Here is a 17,994-nt window from a genome sequence, read left to right on the forward strand (position 1 = left end):
TGCATTGAACCTGGACTGGCATCTTGTTTCATACATGATATTTTAAATATCTTTAACATGAACTTCTCATTTTGATACTAATTTCTCATTTAAATGTTTTCTTCTCTGCAATCATTCTCTGTGTTTTTTTTCAAGCTAACTTTATTAAGGCTTTCAGTGACTCAAAGATCTCTCTTGGTAAAGTCACACTGCACTTGAAAATATGTGGCTTATTTTCAAATACTTTTTGATACTGATTTCTAACATAATTCCACAGTGATAAACAAACAGCCTTTGTATGATTTCAATACCTTTAGACCAAGAAATTTTTGCACTTTGTCTTATGTCCCTGGATATGTTCCAGTGTCTCCTAGCTTACAGTCTATGGGAACTTGAAAAGAATTTGTATCCTACTGTTGTGTGAAAATTGTATGAATCCTACTTATGTTGAAGTGGTTCACAGTGCTTTTCAGGTCTACTATATCCTTCTATGTCTCTGTATACTCACTCTGTTAATTTCTGAGAATTTGATGCTGAAATTCCAACTAAAAATATTTATTTATTTACTTAAAAAATAATTATATAGTAGAACTATATATAACCTTGTTCTGTATTTTCCAAGTTGCCTGTAAATGTGTTACAATACTTTCATAATTTAAATAAATAAAAATGAAAAGTTAACATTTCTTTATTAAATATATATGTATGATATAAAAAAGGTACAGTAACTACATGAAAGTTAAGTAAAAAGACAGAAGGTAATTGATTGATGGCATGCAAAATATCTCAAGTAATAAAGTAATGAAAACTAGGTGTGGCTAATTAAAGATTCTTTTACATGCTTTTCATTCAAAGTAGGAACTATCTCCTTTTCCCTTGAAGCCAGGCAGGTTGTGTGACTCTTCTGACCAACAGAATATGACAGATGTGACAAACTACCAGCTTCCCAATCCAGGCCTTCAGAAACCAAAAGTTTCTACTTCCTGTCTCTTAGAATTCCTTTCAAACCCAGCTCTGAAAAACACAAGTCACAGGGAAGCCTGTACAAGTGACTTGATTAACCAGCTTGGCTGAAAACAGTATAAGCTGCCAGCCATGTGAGTGATCTATAAAGCCTTTAGAAGATATATTAATTTTTTAGATCTTAGAAAACATAGAATGAATGGAGAAAAAAATGGATGGAAGAGAAAAGGGAAAAAATAAAGAAGTAAAGCAGGGAGGGAAGGAGAGGAGAGAGAAATACAGCGTAAGAAAAGGGGAATATTCTCTCCTAAATGCTTCAATCAATTAAAAAAAATTTTTCAAATCAAAATACACTGTATGTGATCATTTTTATGGTTGAACACATTTTCATGGGTAAACACAGTTACCTGTAAAATGCTATGTTTCTTAGTTTAAAATAAGAATTAAACGCATAAAGAATTTGAATATATATACACACATTTTATTTCAGTGTTTTAAAAGTTCCTAAGAATATTACATTTTCTGTATACTTCTCAGTCAAAAATATACCAAATGTAAGTTTAGAATAAATTATGCAGTACAAAATAATCTGGAATACAACCTCATAGGAGCATTGTGAAAAATAAAAAATAGTCATGTATAAGAGAGCAACTTATAAACCATTAAATGATGCAAAAGTATAAATATAGTTATCGTATGTCTAGAAAATCCTCTACTTGCTTCCCTCAGCTTTGATTGCTTAAGTATAAATATGGATGTAAACATAAATATTTATGTAAAACAGGAATAACATGATATATGCCACATACTATTCAGGACTCAACTCTAGTGTCAATTCCTTTATTAACCCTCCCTTAAACAATCTAGCCATTAAAAAAAAAAAAAACCCTTATGAAAATAAAAAATATAAACTTCATGAGAATAGGCATAAGTGGTTGAAACATTTGAATTAATCTCTTCAGCTTGCCACTACTGACATTTCCAGTAAGTGACCATAAGTACTAATCTAAAATACCATGAGAGGTAGCTCTTAACACAGCACTGTAATCCTGGGTCTAGAGATTTATCAAAAACATGATTATTCCTGACAGACTTTTCCCAATCTACTTAATTGCTTGGACAAAGAAGTCTAGCAGGCTACAGTCCATGGGTTCACAGGAGGTGGACACAACTTAGTGACTAAACCACCACCACCACCACTTAATCGCTTACTGAAACTCAAAGAAAATCAAGGAAAAAATTACAGCTTCCAGGAAGAGACAACTTACAGTTACAAAATAGTTAAGTGATTACAAAGATACATCTATAAAAGACTAAGCAGAATTTACACCGCATTCCTGCCATTATGTCAAAACATTAATGACTTCTTTTATCACATTTTCTATCTTTTAATCTTCTTATAGGGCATTTAAAACTGCTGTGGCTGGAATAGTAGTGTCCCCTCAAAATGAACATGCCTCTAATGCCCAAGTAGGAGGTGGAACCTTTTGGAGGTATTTAGCCCTCAAGTATCGGAGATGGCAATGGCACCCCACTCCAGTACTCTTGCCTGGAAAATCCCATGGACGGAGGAGCCTGGTGGGCTGCAGTCCATGTGGTCACTAAGAGTCGGACACGACTGAGCGACTTCACTTTCCCTTTTCACTTTCATACATTGGAGAAGGAAATGGCAACCCACTCCAGTGTTCTTGCCTGGAGAATCCCAGGGACGGTGGAGCCTGATGGGCTGCCGTCTATGGGGTCGCAGAGTCGGACACGACTGAAGCGACTTAGCAGCAGCAGCAGCAACAGCCCTCAATATGGAATCAGCACCTTATAAAAGACCCCACAGAGCTGCCTTGCCATTCCCAGCAGGTGCAGATACAATAACAGGTCTTTAACCCAAAGAAGGTCCTCACCTGACCAAGCTGGCACCTTATCTCAGACTTCCAGCCTCCAGAACTATGAGAAATAAATTTCTATTGTTCAAAAGTCACCCAGTATCTGGTATTTTGTTATTGCAGCCAAAATGGACAAATCTAAGCCAAATCTTAACATGTTCTAAATGTATATGAATATGGCAACAAGATAGCTTCCTTTCTTTTATTCCCACGTATCAATGAAAAGCAGTACGTTGAGAAACTCACCACAGCTTTTAACGTAAGTGTCCATAACTTCAGCACTGATTCCATTTGGCCCATTCTCACTTGGTGCATATTTTCTAAAAAAGTTCTGAAAAGATGTTTACATGTTTACAAATTCAATCCTTTAAACAAGTCAGGCATTTCAAAATTGTAAATAATGACAAACAGGTGTCTGGTATAAAACTTTATAAAATGCAGAACTGGGGAAGCATATTCCTCAGGAATCAGTCATATTACTATGCTTATAGTCTGAGACTAAGAAATAAATAAATAAAAGTGTGCTACTTCTATATCACAGGGGAAAACATTAAATAAATGTACTGCTATATCTCATAGTTAATTTACCAGTTTGTTTCCCATTTCTCCTGAAAGTAAACATGAGGGGCTTTCTGTGAATCATACATTCTCCTAAAAGTGAACATGAATTTTTAAAATGACCTTTTAAGTATAGCCACTGAAATACTGCTACCATTAACAAGCTCAATAAAATTACATTCCAATATTCAAAATAGCATTCAAAATTACATTCCAATATTCAAAACAGCATTCAATACAATGCTAAGACTTTTCAAATTAAGAGGAAATTGACAGAAGATAAACATGAGATACAGTGTGAACCAAAGAACTGCAAGGGCACAATAAATACACTAGAGTGTCCAAACAGTCTGGAAATACTGGGGAAAACTGTATACTTTCTTTTCCCCAGATTATCAACTAGCCTATTCTTTTACATCTAGATGTTAAAGAAAAACAGACACAGTACACTATCTGAAAATACAACTAACACACTATTAAAAATAAATTTATCCTATGTTTTAAGTTTTTTGAACATTAAGTGAAAAAGAATATATATCTAGAAAATATAAAGAACGCCTATAAACCAATAGACAAAAAATAACACACTATTAAAAAATAAATTTATCCTATGTTTTAAGCTTTTTGAACATTCTGTAAGTGAAAAAGAATATATATCTAGAAAATATAAAGAATGCCTATAAACCAATAGACAAAAAATAACACACTATTAAAAAATAAATTTATCCTATGTTTTAAGCTTTTTGAACATTCTGTAAGTGAAAAAGAATGTATATCTAGAAAATATAAAGACTCCTATAAACCAATAGGCAAAAAAATCCAAGAGAAAAATGGGCAAAATATATGAACAAGCACTTCACAGAAGAAATAAATGGCCTATACACATATTTCACTCAATGTTTTTGGTGATCAGGGAAATGTAAACCAAATAATAATAAATACCAAAATTTAGAAGCTCGACAATACCAAGATTAGGTAAAGATGAGTAGCAAAGAAAAACAGCTGTTTTCAAAAATAATTATTTTGGTAAACAATTTTAAACTATCTACTAACGCTGAAGATGAGATAAGCTACAACTTGGCAAAATTATTTACACAGATCACACATGGAACTATGAATCAGGACACAAACTGTCACTGTCTTTATTTTACAAAATCATAATTCCACAGAACAACATAATAATTGACAACTTTATTAAACAATTACTTCAGTTAGAACCTGTGTTCAAGCTCTGTATACATTTCATGTCATCTTCAGAAGAATTCTACAGCTAAGTACTCTTATTACCCCAGTTTTATAGATACAAAAACTGAGACTTAAAGGGTATGTTAGGAGGTTCCCTAGACCTCTGACAGATTTGATCTATTAGATGGGGCCACAGACTCAACTTACAGCTGTACCACTAGTAAGGTGTATTACAGCAGAAGTAAACGCAACAGGATAAACATGGAGAAGACACACAGGCAAAGCCTGTGAATTACATGTGAATCCTCCTTGTTCTCTTCTGAAGGGATACACTGAGCTTATTTCCTGGGGGCTGCTCATACAGGCACCCTCTATAGTCTATTTAGTCCAGCAACTATCAAAATTCTAGAAGGAAGGCCGGTTATTTCCTATAAATCATATTATTTGTACAAAGAGTCTAGGTATGTGAACCACCCTTATGAGTTCCTGCTGAAATCCAAACACGAGCTAAAGGCTAACCTGTCTGCAAGGTTACTCAAAATATAGATAGAAAGCCGCAGAACCAAACTTCAAACTCTGGAAGTTTGATGTTTTGTGTCTGAGGTTTTAAGTAACTGAGCACAATTGTACCTTGAACCAAACAATGGAATCAACCTCTTATTTGTTAAGAAATCAGAGTAAAGTCTTTCTGAAAGTGTAAACTCCACACTGAATTACTAGGACACTCTAAACTGAGAAATACAAAAACATACTATAGTAAATATCCTTTATCAAGCCCTTCACTATATGATTTTTCATCTCAGGCATATCAATTTTTTCAGTGTGAATTACATACATTTTTCATAGGAAAAAAATTACATTAAAAAGATAACAAAAGTAAACTATTCACATGCAGTATGAATTTTGCAATAAACACTAATTCACGATTTTAAAATATAAAAACAATTCCAAAGATATATATGGCTTAGTACAACTTGCCTTTTCTTATCTTAAAGGAGAATAATGATTTTGGAGGGGGAGGTTGGGGAAAAGGGTCTTAAAAAACATAATTATGTAAAACATGTATGACAAGAATATCACTATAGCCTTGTTCTGAATAACAACAAAAACTGGAAATAATCAGAACGTTCATTGATGGCTACATAAATCAGTATTTCCATACTTTGCAATATAATGTAACCATAAACTTCAGAAAATTTAAATTCTGTTTCCCCATTAATTCCTGATTGCCTATTATATGCCAGGCAAAGTTTAAGGAACTGAACATCTATCTGTCTACGTTGGAAACATTTCCAACTGTTAACACTGTTTACTTCTCTGGAAAAAAAAAACAACTTGAGGGAAGAAAAGTGAGAAAAAGAGACTTTCATTTCTAACTCTATGTACCTTTTATAGAGACTGAAACTTTTCTAACAAGAAATATTCATGAAATTCATAAATCATTAAAATAGATACTGTACCTGAATGCTTCCTTCTGTATCAAGAACTTCAGCAACAGGAACTGACTGGATAAACTGCATGAAGCCTACACAGAAACAGATACATTGTATTAAGCACAGCTTTTGGTTAAGCCACTGGAAGGACTTGCTGAAGCTGAAGCCCACTACGGCCACCTGATGTGAAGAGCCCCCTCAGTTGGAAAAGACCCTGATGCTGGGAAACACTGAAGGCAGGAGGAGAAGGAGGCAGCAGAGGATGACATGGTTAGACAGCATCACTGACTCAATAGACATGAATCTGAGCAAACTCAGAGAGATAGTGGAGAACAGAGAAGCCTGCTGTGCAGCAGTCTATGGCATCGCAGAATCAGACATGACTGAATGACAAAACAACAATATTGGTTAAGCACTAAAGATTCTGTTAAGAATAGTCTTCATCTGCAAATGTATACAATACAAACTTATTAGCTTAAAGAGGTCTATGCTGCTGCTGCTGCTGCTGAGTCACGTCAGTCGTGTCCGACTCTGTGCGGCCCCATAGACAGCAGCCCACCAGGCTCCACCTTCCCTGGGATTCTCCAAGCAAGAACCATGGAGTGGGTTGCCATTTCCTTCTCCAATGCATGAAAGTGAAAAGTGAAAGTGAAGTCGCTCAGTCGTGTCCGACTCTTATTGTATTTAGCATATATTGGCATTTACATCATAGGAAATACACGGAAACATTTAAAAAATTAAGCTGAAAACCTGAATATTTCTCTAGGCCAATTTCTATTATTATACACAGGAACACAAAGTAATAAGGTTCAGTTGTCACTCAGTCGTGTCCAACTCTTTGCAACCCCATGGACTGCAGCACGCCAGGCTTTCCTGTCCCTCACCAACTCCCAGAGCTTGCTTAAACTCATGTCCACTGAGTTGGTGATGCCATCCAACCACCTTGTCCTATGTCATCCCCTTCTCCTCCTGCCTTCAACCTTTCCCAGCATCAGGGTCTTTTCCAATGAGTCAGTGCTTCGCATCAGGTGGCCAAAGTATTGGAGTTTCAGCTTCAGCATCAGTCCTTCCAATGAATATTCAGGTCTGATTTCCTTTAGGATTGACTAGTTTGATATCCTTGCAGTCCAAGGGACTCTCAAGAGTCTTCTCCAACACCACAGTTCAAAAACATCAATTCTTTGGTGCCTAGCTTTCTTTATAGTCCAACTCTCATATATATACATGACTACTGGAAAAACCATAGCTTTGACTAGATGGACCTTTGTCGGCAAAGTAACGTCTCTGCTTTTTAATATGCTGTCTAGGTTGGTCATAGTTTTTCTTCCAAGAAGCAAGCATCTTTTAATTTCATGGCTGCAGTCACCATCTGCAGCGATTTTGGAGCCCCCCAAAATAAAGTCTCTCACTGTTTGCATTGTTTCCCCATCTATTTACCATGAAGTGATGGGACTGGATCCCATGATCTTCGTTTGTTGGATGTAAACCAGATTTTTCATTCTCCTCTTTCACTTCAATCAAGAGGCTCTTTAGTTCCTCTTCACTTTCTGCCATAAGGGTGGTGTTATCTGCATATCTGAGGTTATTGATATTTCTCCCAGCAATCTTGATTCCAGCTTGTGCTTCATCCAGCCCAGTGTTCCCCATGATGTACTCTGCATGTAAGTTAAGTAAACAAGATGACAAAATACAGCCTTGATGCACTCCTTTCCCAATTTGGAACCAGCCCATTTTTTTGCGTCCGGTTCTAACTGCTGCTTCTTGACCTGTATACAGATTTCTCAAGAGGCAGGTGAGGTGGTCTCATTCCCACCTCTTTGAGAATTTTCCAGTTTGTTGTGATCCACACAGTCAAAGGCTCTGGCATAGTCAATAAAGCAGAAATAGGTATTTTTCTGGAACTCTCTTGCCTTTTCTACGATCCAACGGATTTTGGCAATTTGATCTCTGGTTCCTCTGCCTTTTCTAAATCCAGCTTGAACACTGGAAAGTTCTCAGTTCACGTACTGTTGAAGCCTCACTTGGAGAATTTTGAGCATTACTTCGCTAGCATGTGAGATGAGTACAATATTTTGTGGTAGTCTGAACATTCTTTGGCATTGCCTTTCTTTGGGATTGGAATGAAAACTGACCTTTTCCAGTCCTGACCACTGCTGAGTTTTCCAAATTTGTTGGCATACTGAGTGTAGCACTTTCACAGCATCATCTTTTAGGACTTGAAATAGCTCAACTGGAATTCCATCACCTCTAATAACTTTGTATTGATGCTTCCTAAGGCCCACTTGACTTCACATTCCAGGATATCTGGCTTTAGGTGAGTGATTATACCAACGTGGTTATCTGGGTCATTAAGATCTTTTTTTGTGTAGTTCTTCTGTGTATTATTGCCACCTCTTCTTAATATCTTCTGCTCCTGTTAGGTCCATACCATTTTTGTCCTTTATTGTGCCCATCTTTGAATGAAATGGTCCCTTGGTATCTCTAATTTTCCTGAAGAGATCTCTAGTCCTTCCCATTCTACTGTTTTCCTCTATTTCTTTGCACTGATTACTGAGGAAGACTTTCTTATCTCTCCTTGCTATTCTTTGAAACTCTGCATTCATATGGGTATATCTTTCCTTTTCCTTTCATTTCTCTTCTTTTCTCAGCTACTTGTAAGGCCTCCTCAGACAACTATTTTGCCTTTTTGCATTTGTTTTTCTTGGAGATGGTCTTGATCACTGCTTCTTGTATAATGTGAGAACCTGTGTCCAAAGTTCTTCAGGCACTCTATTTATCAGATCAGTAACAGGGTAAGGCTTCTTAAATTTGGCATAAAAATTTCTTTCTGCAGTTTTATAACATATGTCAATTAAAATTCTAAATGTAAAATCACTTGAACAAATCTGAAATTTTGGCATTTTAGAATATCAATCACCTAACCCTAAAATTATAGTATATTCATTGGCTTTCTTTGTGTAATACTCTATCTTCTGCCATTCCCTGGAAATGCTATGAAAGGGAAGTATAAATCCCTTATCTGAACTACCAAAAAGAAGGGGAGGAGGATAGTATACAGGAGAATAAGGAGAAAAAGTAAGCCTGTAAGTCCAGGGACAACAAAAGTAGGATAAAACTACAAATCTGTGGGAAAAAAAAAAAAAAAATCAAAGTTCAATGATGGAAGTATTTCAGAATCATAAACAACTATGATATGGTTTTGGTAAGCCTTACATTATAATTGGGCTGCCCTAGGCAATGGCACCCCACTCCAGTACTCTTGCCTGGAAAATCCCATGGATGGAGGAGCCTGGTGGGCTGCAGTCCATGGGGTCGCTAAGAGTCGGACACGACTGAGCGACTTCACTTTCACTTCTCACTTTCACGCATTAGAGAAGAAAATGGCAACCCACTCCAGTGTTCTTGCCTGGAGAATCCCAGGGACGGGGGAGCCTGGTTGGCTACCGTCTATGGGGTCGCACAGAGTCAGACACGACTGAAGCAACTTAGCAGCAGCAGCAGCAGTGGCTCAGTGTTAAAGAATCTGTCTGCCAATGCAAGAGACACAAATTCAATCCCTGCACCAGGAAGATCCTCTGTAGAAGAAAATGGCAACCCTCTCCAGTAGTCTTATCTGGGAAATCCCATGGACAGATGAGCCTGGCAGGCTACTGTCCGAAGGGTTGCAGAGTTGGACATGACTAAGTGACTAAACAACGACACATAATTATTTGCATGCAAATTAGGAGACTGTGCATTACTTTAGAGTAAGAAGCATCTCATTTATTCCCATATGATAAATACTAAACAGTCTGCATCAATGCACTTAACATATATTCGTAGTTTTTCTAGTAGGTAGCAAGAATTTTGCAGGTAAGCAAAAATAGAGCTTTGACCTGCTTTCAAAGATCTCACAAGTTTGCAAGTTTTATTGGAATAAAAACTATGAATGAAAGGACACTATGAAAAGGAATAGTAAAGGGAGACCTATATTACAATAGGGATCAGAGGACCTCTGACATCTGAACTGTGTTTTGAAGGATAATAAAGATGTATAAATAAAGCGGAAAGGATATTAAAGATAACAATAATATAAGGCTAAGAAGAGCATGGTACATTTGCGAAAATGGAAGGTGGATGGCGTGGCTAAAGTCTAAGAAGCAAGGAGAGTGGAAAAAAGAGGTGTCACAGAGAGGCGTGGAGGTATGTTATACCACACAAGAACTAATAAACTAAGCTAAGACTTTTGTCTTGGTTCCAGGAGCAAATAAAAACTAAGTAAACCAATTTATGTAGGACAGTAATAGAACATATAAGAAATTAAACCGCCAGAAAGATTTGGGAATAACAAGGAGAAAGGCAGAAAGCCTAAAATAAAACAGGTACTTGTTTCTCCAAGGTACCTAATCTAAATGTAAGAAGCTCTAAGAGTAACAAGATTATAAAATTTACAATACACATTAGGCAAGCATTCTGAGGGAATCTTCTGCCAAACTTCCAGAGGTTACTCAATCTCAGAAAGTTAGACATATATATTAAAAAAAAAAAAAATCAATGAATAAAAGCAACAGCATCTGATGAGTGGTTTGCATAAGCAGGGCACAATACAAAGCCTTTCTAGGTTTTAGTAACTCTCAATAATGATTATATGCAGAGTACATCACGCAAAATGCCAAGCTGGATGAATCACAAGCTGGAATCAAGATTGCCAGAAGAAATATCAACAGCCTCAGATATGCAGATGATACAACTGTAAAGGCAGACAGTGAGGAGGAACTAAAGAGCCTCTTGATTAGGGTTAAAGAGAGTGAAAAAAGTGGCTTAAAACTCAACACTCAAATAACTAAGATCATGGCATCCAGTCCTATCACATCATGGTAAATAGAAGGGGAAAACGTTGAAGCAGTGACAGTTTTTATTTTCTTGGGCTCCAAAATCACTGCAGATGGTGACTGCACCCATGAAATTAAAAGTTGTTTGCTGTTTGGAAGGAAAGTTATGACAAATCTAGACAGTGTAATAAAAAGCAGAGACATCAAAGACAAAGGTCTATATAAACAAAGCTATGGTTTTTCCAGTAGTCACGTTGGGATGTGAGCTGGACCACAAAGAAGGGTGAGTTCCGAAGAATTGATGCTTTCAAATTGTGGTGTGGGAGAAGATTCCTGAGAATCCCTTTTACTGTAGAGAGATCAAACCAGCCAATCCTAATGGAAATCAACTGTGAATACTCATTGGAAAGACTGATGCTGAAGCTGAAGCTGAAGCTCCAATACTTTGGCTACTTCATGTGAAGAGCCAGCTCACTGGAAAAGACACTGATGCTAGGAAAAGATTGAAAGCAAAAGGAGAAGGGTGCGGCAGAGGATGAGATGGTTACGTAGCATCACAGACTCAATAGACACAAATCTGGGCAAACTCCAGGACATAGTGGAGGACTGAGGAGCCTGGTATGTTGCAGTGAATGAAGGTACAAAGAGTTGAAGATGACTTAGTAACTGAACGATAACAAAAACAATAATTTCAGATACAGATCACCACAGGAGAAAACTACTGTGGTTTGGAAACAGTTTTGAATCCAAAGAAATATATCATAAAGGTTCTCATTTTTCTCCCAAATATGCTGTTTAATGATTTCAAGAGGTATAAAAAGAAAGGGAAGGAGGGAAGGTAGATAGCCAGGAAGGCCCGACTAGTCTTCAGTGTTACAAATGAGTTCAATCCCTAATGTTCTTAACAATTTCCAATTTAAAAAGAAAAATATACTCATTGGACACTGAAATAAATAATTGTTAAAAAATAAACTTACCATGCTTTGTACTAGTGGCTAATACTTTGTAGGGAGTCAACTTCAAATCCAGATTTTCTTTTCGTAGCAGCTTAAGATCAAAAGTCATATTAAACAAATGAAAAAATGTTATGAAATAGTTTTGTAGTAAGTATTATAGCAGTTTAATACATCTCTTTATCTTGTTTTAAATCACTGTCAGTTTTCACTGATAGGGGGTTCCCCCTAAGGATTTATGCAGGCCTTACTGGTCATGAAGTATTTTAGAACTCCAAATAAGGAAATGAAGACAAATATGTTTCTTTAAAATCCATGGACAGAAAAAGGATTTAAGAAAGAAGATTTAATTGACTAAGAGGAAGAAAATTACTAAATCCAACACTGAAAGAACTGTGAAAAAGTTTTTATAAAAAGGAACACATGCAGTTTCATTTTATACTCATCTTAAGAGCCATCTGCAGTAATACAATAACAACTCCATTTGTTCAAGATCAAATGGAGATTGTTCAGCTCTCCAGGATTGTACCTGAATGTTATATAACTCTAGGTACATGTAATTCTGTATCCATGCATAGCCTATCCACTAATCCACTGATTTCTGAAATGAAAACATGTTCCCTACCAACATAAGGTTATGCTCACCTTGTCCATGAGTGAAATGATTTGGAGAATAAGTTGATCTTGGCGTAAATCATCCCCATGCTTAAATATAACTGGATATTTGCCTCCGTCTTCAGTCTTAAAGAATAACTGTGCAGGCATAAGAGCACTCTGAAAATAAAAATATTATTTTCAAATTATATAAGATGGAAATGTGGAGAAACTTATAATAATCTAAAGAAAAGAAATGAGTCTGACAAAGCAAATAATAATATTAATTTCTATAGACCATGAGAAATAATAGCATAAAAAGTATCAGAGGGATGAACAGACGTGTGACAAAAACAGTACAGTAAAATGTTACTAACAGAACAGAAGTAGTGAGTATATAGTTGTTTACTGTGAAAGCCTTTCAACTTTGCTGTATGTTTGAAAACTTCACTATAAAATGTTAGGGGAAAAGCATCAAAAATCCTTCAAAGAATGTAAGTTTAGAAACTACAACCTTTAGTGAATTAAAACTTCAAATAGTTGTAGTATCCTTTGATCACCTCAGGGTAAATATATTTTATCCCTGTACCCTACTCACAAACGCTCAAGAAAACAACTGGAAGCAAAATTCCTAAAGATAAATGATAAGCAAGATGTTCTTTGTTATAACTTCCCTACTCCGATTTGGATCTGATTTTGAAATTTAGAGTACATCTGAAATCTAGTGTAAACATATGACAATCTAAAGATAACTAGGCACTAATCCCAGTGCCTTAAGGGGCTCACTCCCCACAGAGACCTAGCTTTTGTTCTTAAGCTAGGGTCTAACAAAATACTGTTTAAAAATACTGAAAACTAAGTCCATAACCTTTTCAGCTCTAAGGAGTTCATAGAAGGGCAAACAAGAATTCACAGATTCTGCTACAATTCTGTGCAGACATTTCAGTGTATGTACAAGCATTCCAGGTAACTTTCTAAAATATCCAATCCATCACTTTCATTGGACTCTTAAACTCATGACCCCCAAATGGTTAAGAATTATAATCCTAGAGTTATGCAGTAAATGCCCTAGAACCATTAGTCCTAAACTCCAATTCAGAATTTTCAAGAATGTCCACTTATTTAATAAAGGCTAGAAGAAAAAATTCAGAATTGAACATTAGGATTAAAAAGATATCCCATGATATCTTATTGACCATCTATACTTTGTATTATTACATAATTATAAAATTATTTAAGGAAAAAAATGGATCCAGAATCTACCTAACAATGGCGACAGATTCTCATATCGCACTTTTACTCCGGCTCTATGTCTTAAATATTCTTTTTCATCCTGTTTGCTAAAAAATGATAAAACATTTTGAAACATGTATAATATAAGAAACGAATCACCAGTCCAGGTTTGATGCAGGATACAGGATGCATGAGCCAGAGGGATGGTATGGGGACGGAGGTGGGACGGGGGTTCAGGGTGGGGAACACGTGTACACCCGTGGAGGATTCATGTTGATATATGGCAAAACCAATACAATATTGTAAAGTAATTAGCCTCCAATTAAAATAAATAAATTTAATTAAAAAAAATGATAAAACACTGTTCTTGGTTAGTCCTAAGGGAATGAGAATATTAGATCTTATTTGGGAGTTCTGGCATGAACTAAGAAATACTTGTATTCTCTCTCCTATAACCAGTATTTTTTAAAATGCAGGTTTATAACTCAATGAGTCTTAAAACAAACTAAACAGGTTGCAAACAACATTTAAAAACTGATGCAATAGAATAATTTTTAGAAGAATAGACACTATCAGTCCATAACATGCAGTAAGGTTGAAGTACTGCTTTTTGAAACATATTGCGGTTGTGCATGCTGGGCTGCCATAGGTGGCCTTTCAAATCACACCCTTAAAAAAAATCTGAACTATTTCTTATTGTAATCATACCCTTTTTAAAATATATCCAAAGCAGAGATCTATGAGGCCTTTCTTACCCAATAGAAAGTAATATTCCAATGCAACTTCCCCCTTTCCCAACCCTAGAATCAGACAACCTATGACATCATGTCTCAATGAAGCTTCACAAGGAATGATCTCAGCCCTCTGGTCTGCTTAGAGAAGGCAGCTGCCTCCAGTCCTTTCTAACTATTCAAGTGGGGGCCAGCCAAAAGAAAGCCAGGCACATGCTGTTATGGACTAAAGAGAATTATCACTTAAAAAGATGAGAAAATATTTAAGTCATAGGAACAGATACCAAATTGAAAAATTTTATAAAAGGGTAACTGGAATTCTTATCTAACCACAGGAATTTATAAAGTAAATGCCTAAGTGTGCAATTCAATTTATTTTTTTAAGCTTACATGGGAAAAGACAGGTGTGGCTCTGATTAATAAATAGTTCAAAGAATTAAACATTAAAAAACCCAGTGATATAAAAATACTTCATACATTTCACATAAAAATGTCCACAGGTATTACAAAAAGATCTTAAAACACACTGATAAATAAAAGGCATTTTTTCCCCCAAACGTAGAGTCTCTGATTCAGCTTTAAAGAATCAGCTCCAGTCATAGATATCAAAGATCCACCACAATTACCTTAAACAATGTAGCTGTTTCTGGAATTATTCCTCTAATTTTCACCTGAGGTTCTAAAGGCAGTGGGATAAGTTCCACATCAGACAGGTTCATCTTTTCATTGTCTCCAAGCAATGCCTGTAGTCTCTCATTCTAGGAAAACAAGTTATAAAGTACTAATTAGGTTAAAATGGAAAAGTGGCTTTTAAAGCATATGGTAAGGATGTAAAAGACCGACAACATTAACTTTAAAATATTTGCAAAGCACCATAAAAGTCTAAGTGAACTAACATAAAGGAGTTAGTAAGTGTGAGAGAAAAGCACTTAAAATCCACCTGACAATAACAGCAGCATGCTTTGTAAGGCACGATCCCCTGACCTATGAAATGCTGGACTCTCAGAGGTCAGGGAATATGTTTCTCTTGCTGCAACTGAGAATCAGGGATATTCTCAGGCTGAACTTAAAGATATAATTTCTGCTTTAAAAGGACTTGTGAAGTCACAAAGAGACCATTTGAAGCTTAATTTCACATGACCAGATATTAAGCAAGAATTTCATTAGCTGTTTCACTGCGTATTTTGGGTTTAAAAAGTAAACTCAATTTACTTGGAGGAACTTGGACCCTATATTTTACTATTCATTGATTCTGTCTGATGAAACTTTTACTAAGATATAAGGTTCAGTTCAGTTGTGTCTGACTCTGTGACCCTGTGGACTGCAGCACACCAGGCTTCCATATCCATTACCAACTCCCAGAGCTTGCTCAACTCTTATAATCATTTATTTATTTTCTTTAGCTCACATACAGACTGCATTAAGCCAAGATTTCAGAAACTGAGCAGTTCAAGTCAGGATGAAACACTTTTCTCACTTAGCAGCATTTATAATGTTTAGACCAAGCCCACCTATTCAATTTCAAAAGGACAATCTATTTCCTTGGAAAGCTGTGAGAGAGAGAGAGAGATTGAGAGAGAGAGAGAGAGAGTGTGTGTGTGTGTGTGCGCGCACACACGTGCATGCTCAGTCTGTCCAATTCTTTGCAACCCCATGCATTGTAGCCCATCAGGCTCCTCTGTCCAGGGAACCCATCTTCCTTGCATCTCCTGCATTAGCAGACAGATTCTTTACCACTTGCGCCATTTGGGAAACCTTGTGAGTCTAGCATTCTTTAAATAGGTAAGCTTGTTTTCAAGGGGAGAAAACTTGACCAAATACACTGCACTTCTTCCTATTTCTCAAACATGTCACACATGCTCCCACATCAGGGCCCTCGTGCTTGCGGTTCCTCTTGCTGAGACAATCTTCTCTAGATATTCACATGGTGTGCTCCCCGACTTGCTTCAGATTTTTGTTCAAATGTCAACTCTTAGTGAGGCCTTCACGATCATTCCATTGAGAAATGAACCACTGCCTTAATACTTGAACCTGGCACTACCTATCCCCCTTTCCTGCTTTATTTTCCTCAATAGCATAAGACACTATATAGCATATAATATATTTTACTTATTTTGTTAACTTTTTCCTCCAACAGGAATGTAAGCTCCTTACATTATAAAGGTAGGGGTTTTTATAGTCACCACTGTATCCCAGACTCTAAAAAGAGTGCTTGGCACACAATAGGCATGCAATATATTTTTATAGAATATATATTATAATCTAAAGAATTATGAAGTGAAAGAGAATACTTAATATTTAAAATAAAAGCTTTGTTTTTAAATGTGGAATTAATGTATTTTTATTAGAACTCAAACATCTAGATTCAAAGACTTGAATCAAGAGAATTTTTCCTAAATGACATCAGCAAAGGAAAGAAGGTAGCAACAGTATTAGTATCTGTTTTACCATCTGAAACCTAACTCATGGATTCCCTTGCGACACATTTACCACTGCTGGACTCACCAAGACAAGTCTCTCCCAACTTCATTATGAGGGATGGAAAAGCATTACATATGATTTTAAATTATTAACTGTAGCCAATTCATTATTCCTGGTAATAACGCAAATAATGGTGGTGGAGCATCCTCTTGGCCTTGCACTTAAATGTGGGGGCTTGTTTCTAGTAAAACTACGTAAATAAAAACCAAGTTTGCCTTTTCTTATCATCATGAAAAAATGTCTGAGAAGAGTTTTAGCCAATGTTAACACTACATTTGGGACTGTCTGATTTAAAACACAGGCAAAACAATGTGTTCTGCAGTATGTGGCAAATACAAAATGTATTTTAGGGACTGTAAGTGGTATCTCCAGGAAGCAGTCATCTTCCAGACTGCCAAAATTTGAGGTGTAGCTAGAGGTTCATGCATGTGGTGAATAGAAGAGTCACATAAGAACAAAGTGTGGTTTAAACAAACTGACAGTCACGAGAACAGGCATGCTTTTGCTGTGAGCACTGGGATCACACTGCTTCTCACACGGGCACCTCTAGGGAGAAGGGCTCCAGGAGGAATGGCAGTAGGAATTTAACCAGGATTTTTAATTCTTCTCAAAAACAAAGAAAATGCCAACTCAATAAAAATGTGTTTCTCTTCAGTCTATTTTCTCCTCCCTGACCTTATTAACACTATTATAATGTTAACATTATTCCTCACATACATCTCTGCTGGACTAGATCCCTTGCTTTAAATTTCTGACTCAATTTTTCACCTTTTCCTCTCTGCTTTCCTCTTACAATTCTGAGGAACAACAGCAAAATGTGTTCTGGTGTTTTACAAAGGTCACTAAGAAAGATTTTCCAATTATAGGATTAGGTAAAGAGAAGATATCAAGTTGAGTCCTTCATATCATTTGGGCAACTGTTCAGGAAAAATAGCATTTGAAGAACATATGTTAATCTGTTTTCATTAGGTAGAAACCTGACCCCACTGACAGCAAGATCAATGTACTGGTTATGAGAACAGATTGCCAGTTATTATCACCAGTTCTGTAACCTTGGGTGAATCACTCTGGATCTTCTTTTTCTCAGAAGAATTCCCATCTAAGTAACCTCTCGAGGTTCTTTCCATGCCAAATAAACTGCATTCTAAGATGCTAAGATTCTAAAATGAGAGCCAGGAAACACTGTATATAAA

At 36.3% G+C, this 17,994-nt stretch overlaps 1 protein-coding gene across 2 annotated transcripts in view; it reads right to left on the reverse strand.

The window, feature by feature from the left end:
* The window catches only part of PIK3C3 (phosphatidylinositol 3-kinase catalytic subunit type 3), a 165,776-nt gene that overhangs the window by 47,937 nt on the left and 99,845 nt on the right, over nucleotides 1-17,994 (reverse strand). For both annotated transcript variants that reach the window (XM_027526401.1, XM_027526400.1), the window contains 5 exons: nucleotides 14,947-15,078; nucleotides 12,408-12,536; nucleotides 11,787-11,856; nucleotides 6,026-6,090; nucleotides 3,069-3,153 (listed from right to left, as the gene is read on the reverse strand). In XM_027526401.1, coding sequence (XP_027382202.1) covers nucleotides 3,069-3,153; nucleotides 6,026-6,090; nucleotides 11,787-11,856; nucleotides 12,408-12,536; nucleotides 14,947-15,078 — 481 coding nt within the window. The remainder of the gene's footprint in view (nucleotides 1-3,068; nucleotides 3,154-6,025; nucleotides 6,091-11,786; nucleotides 11,857-12,407; nucleotides 12,537-14,946; nucleotides 15,079-17,994) is intronic.

Source organism: Bos indicus x Bos taurus, chromosome 24 (assembly GCF_003369695.1).
Source record: "Bos indicus x Bos taurus breed Angus x Brahman F1 hybrid chromosome 24, Bos_hybrid_MaternalHap_v2.0, whole genome shotgun sequence".
NCBI classification, from domain to species: Eukaryota; Metazoa; Chordata; class Mammalia; order Artiodactyla; family Bovidae; genus Bos; species Bos indicus x Bos taurus.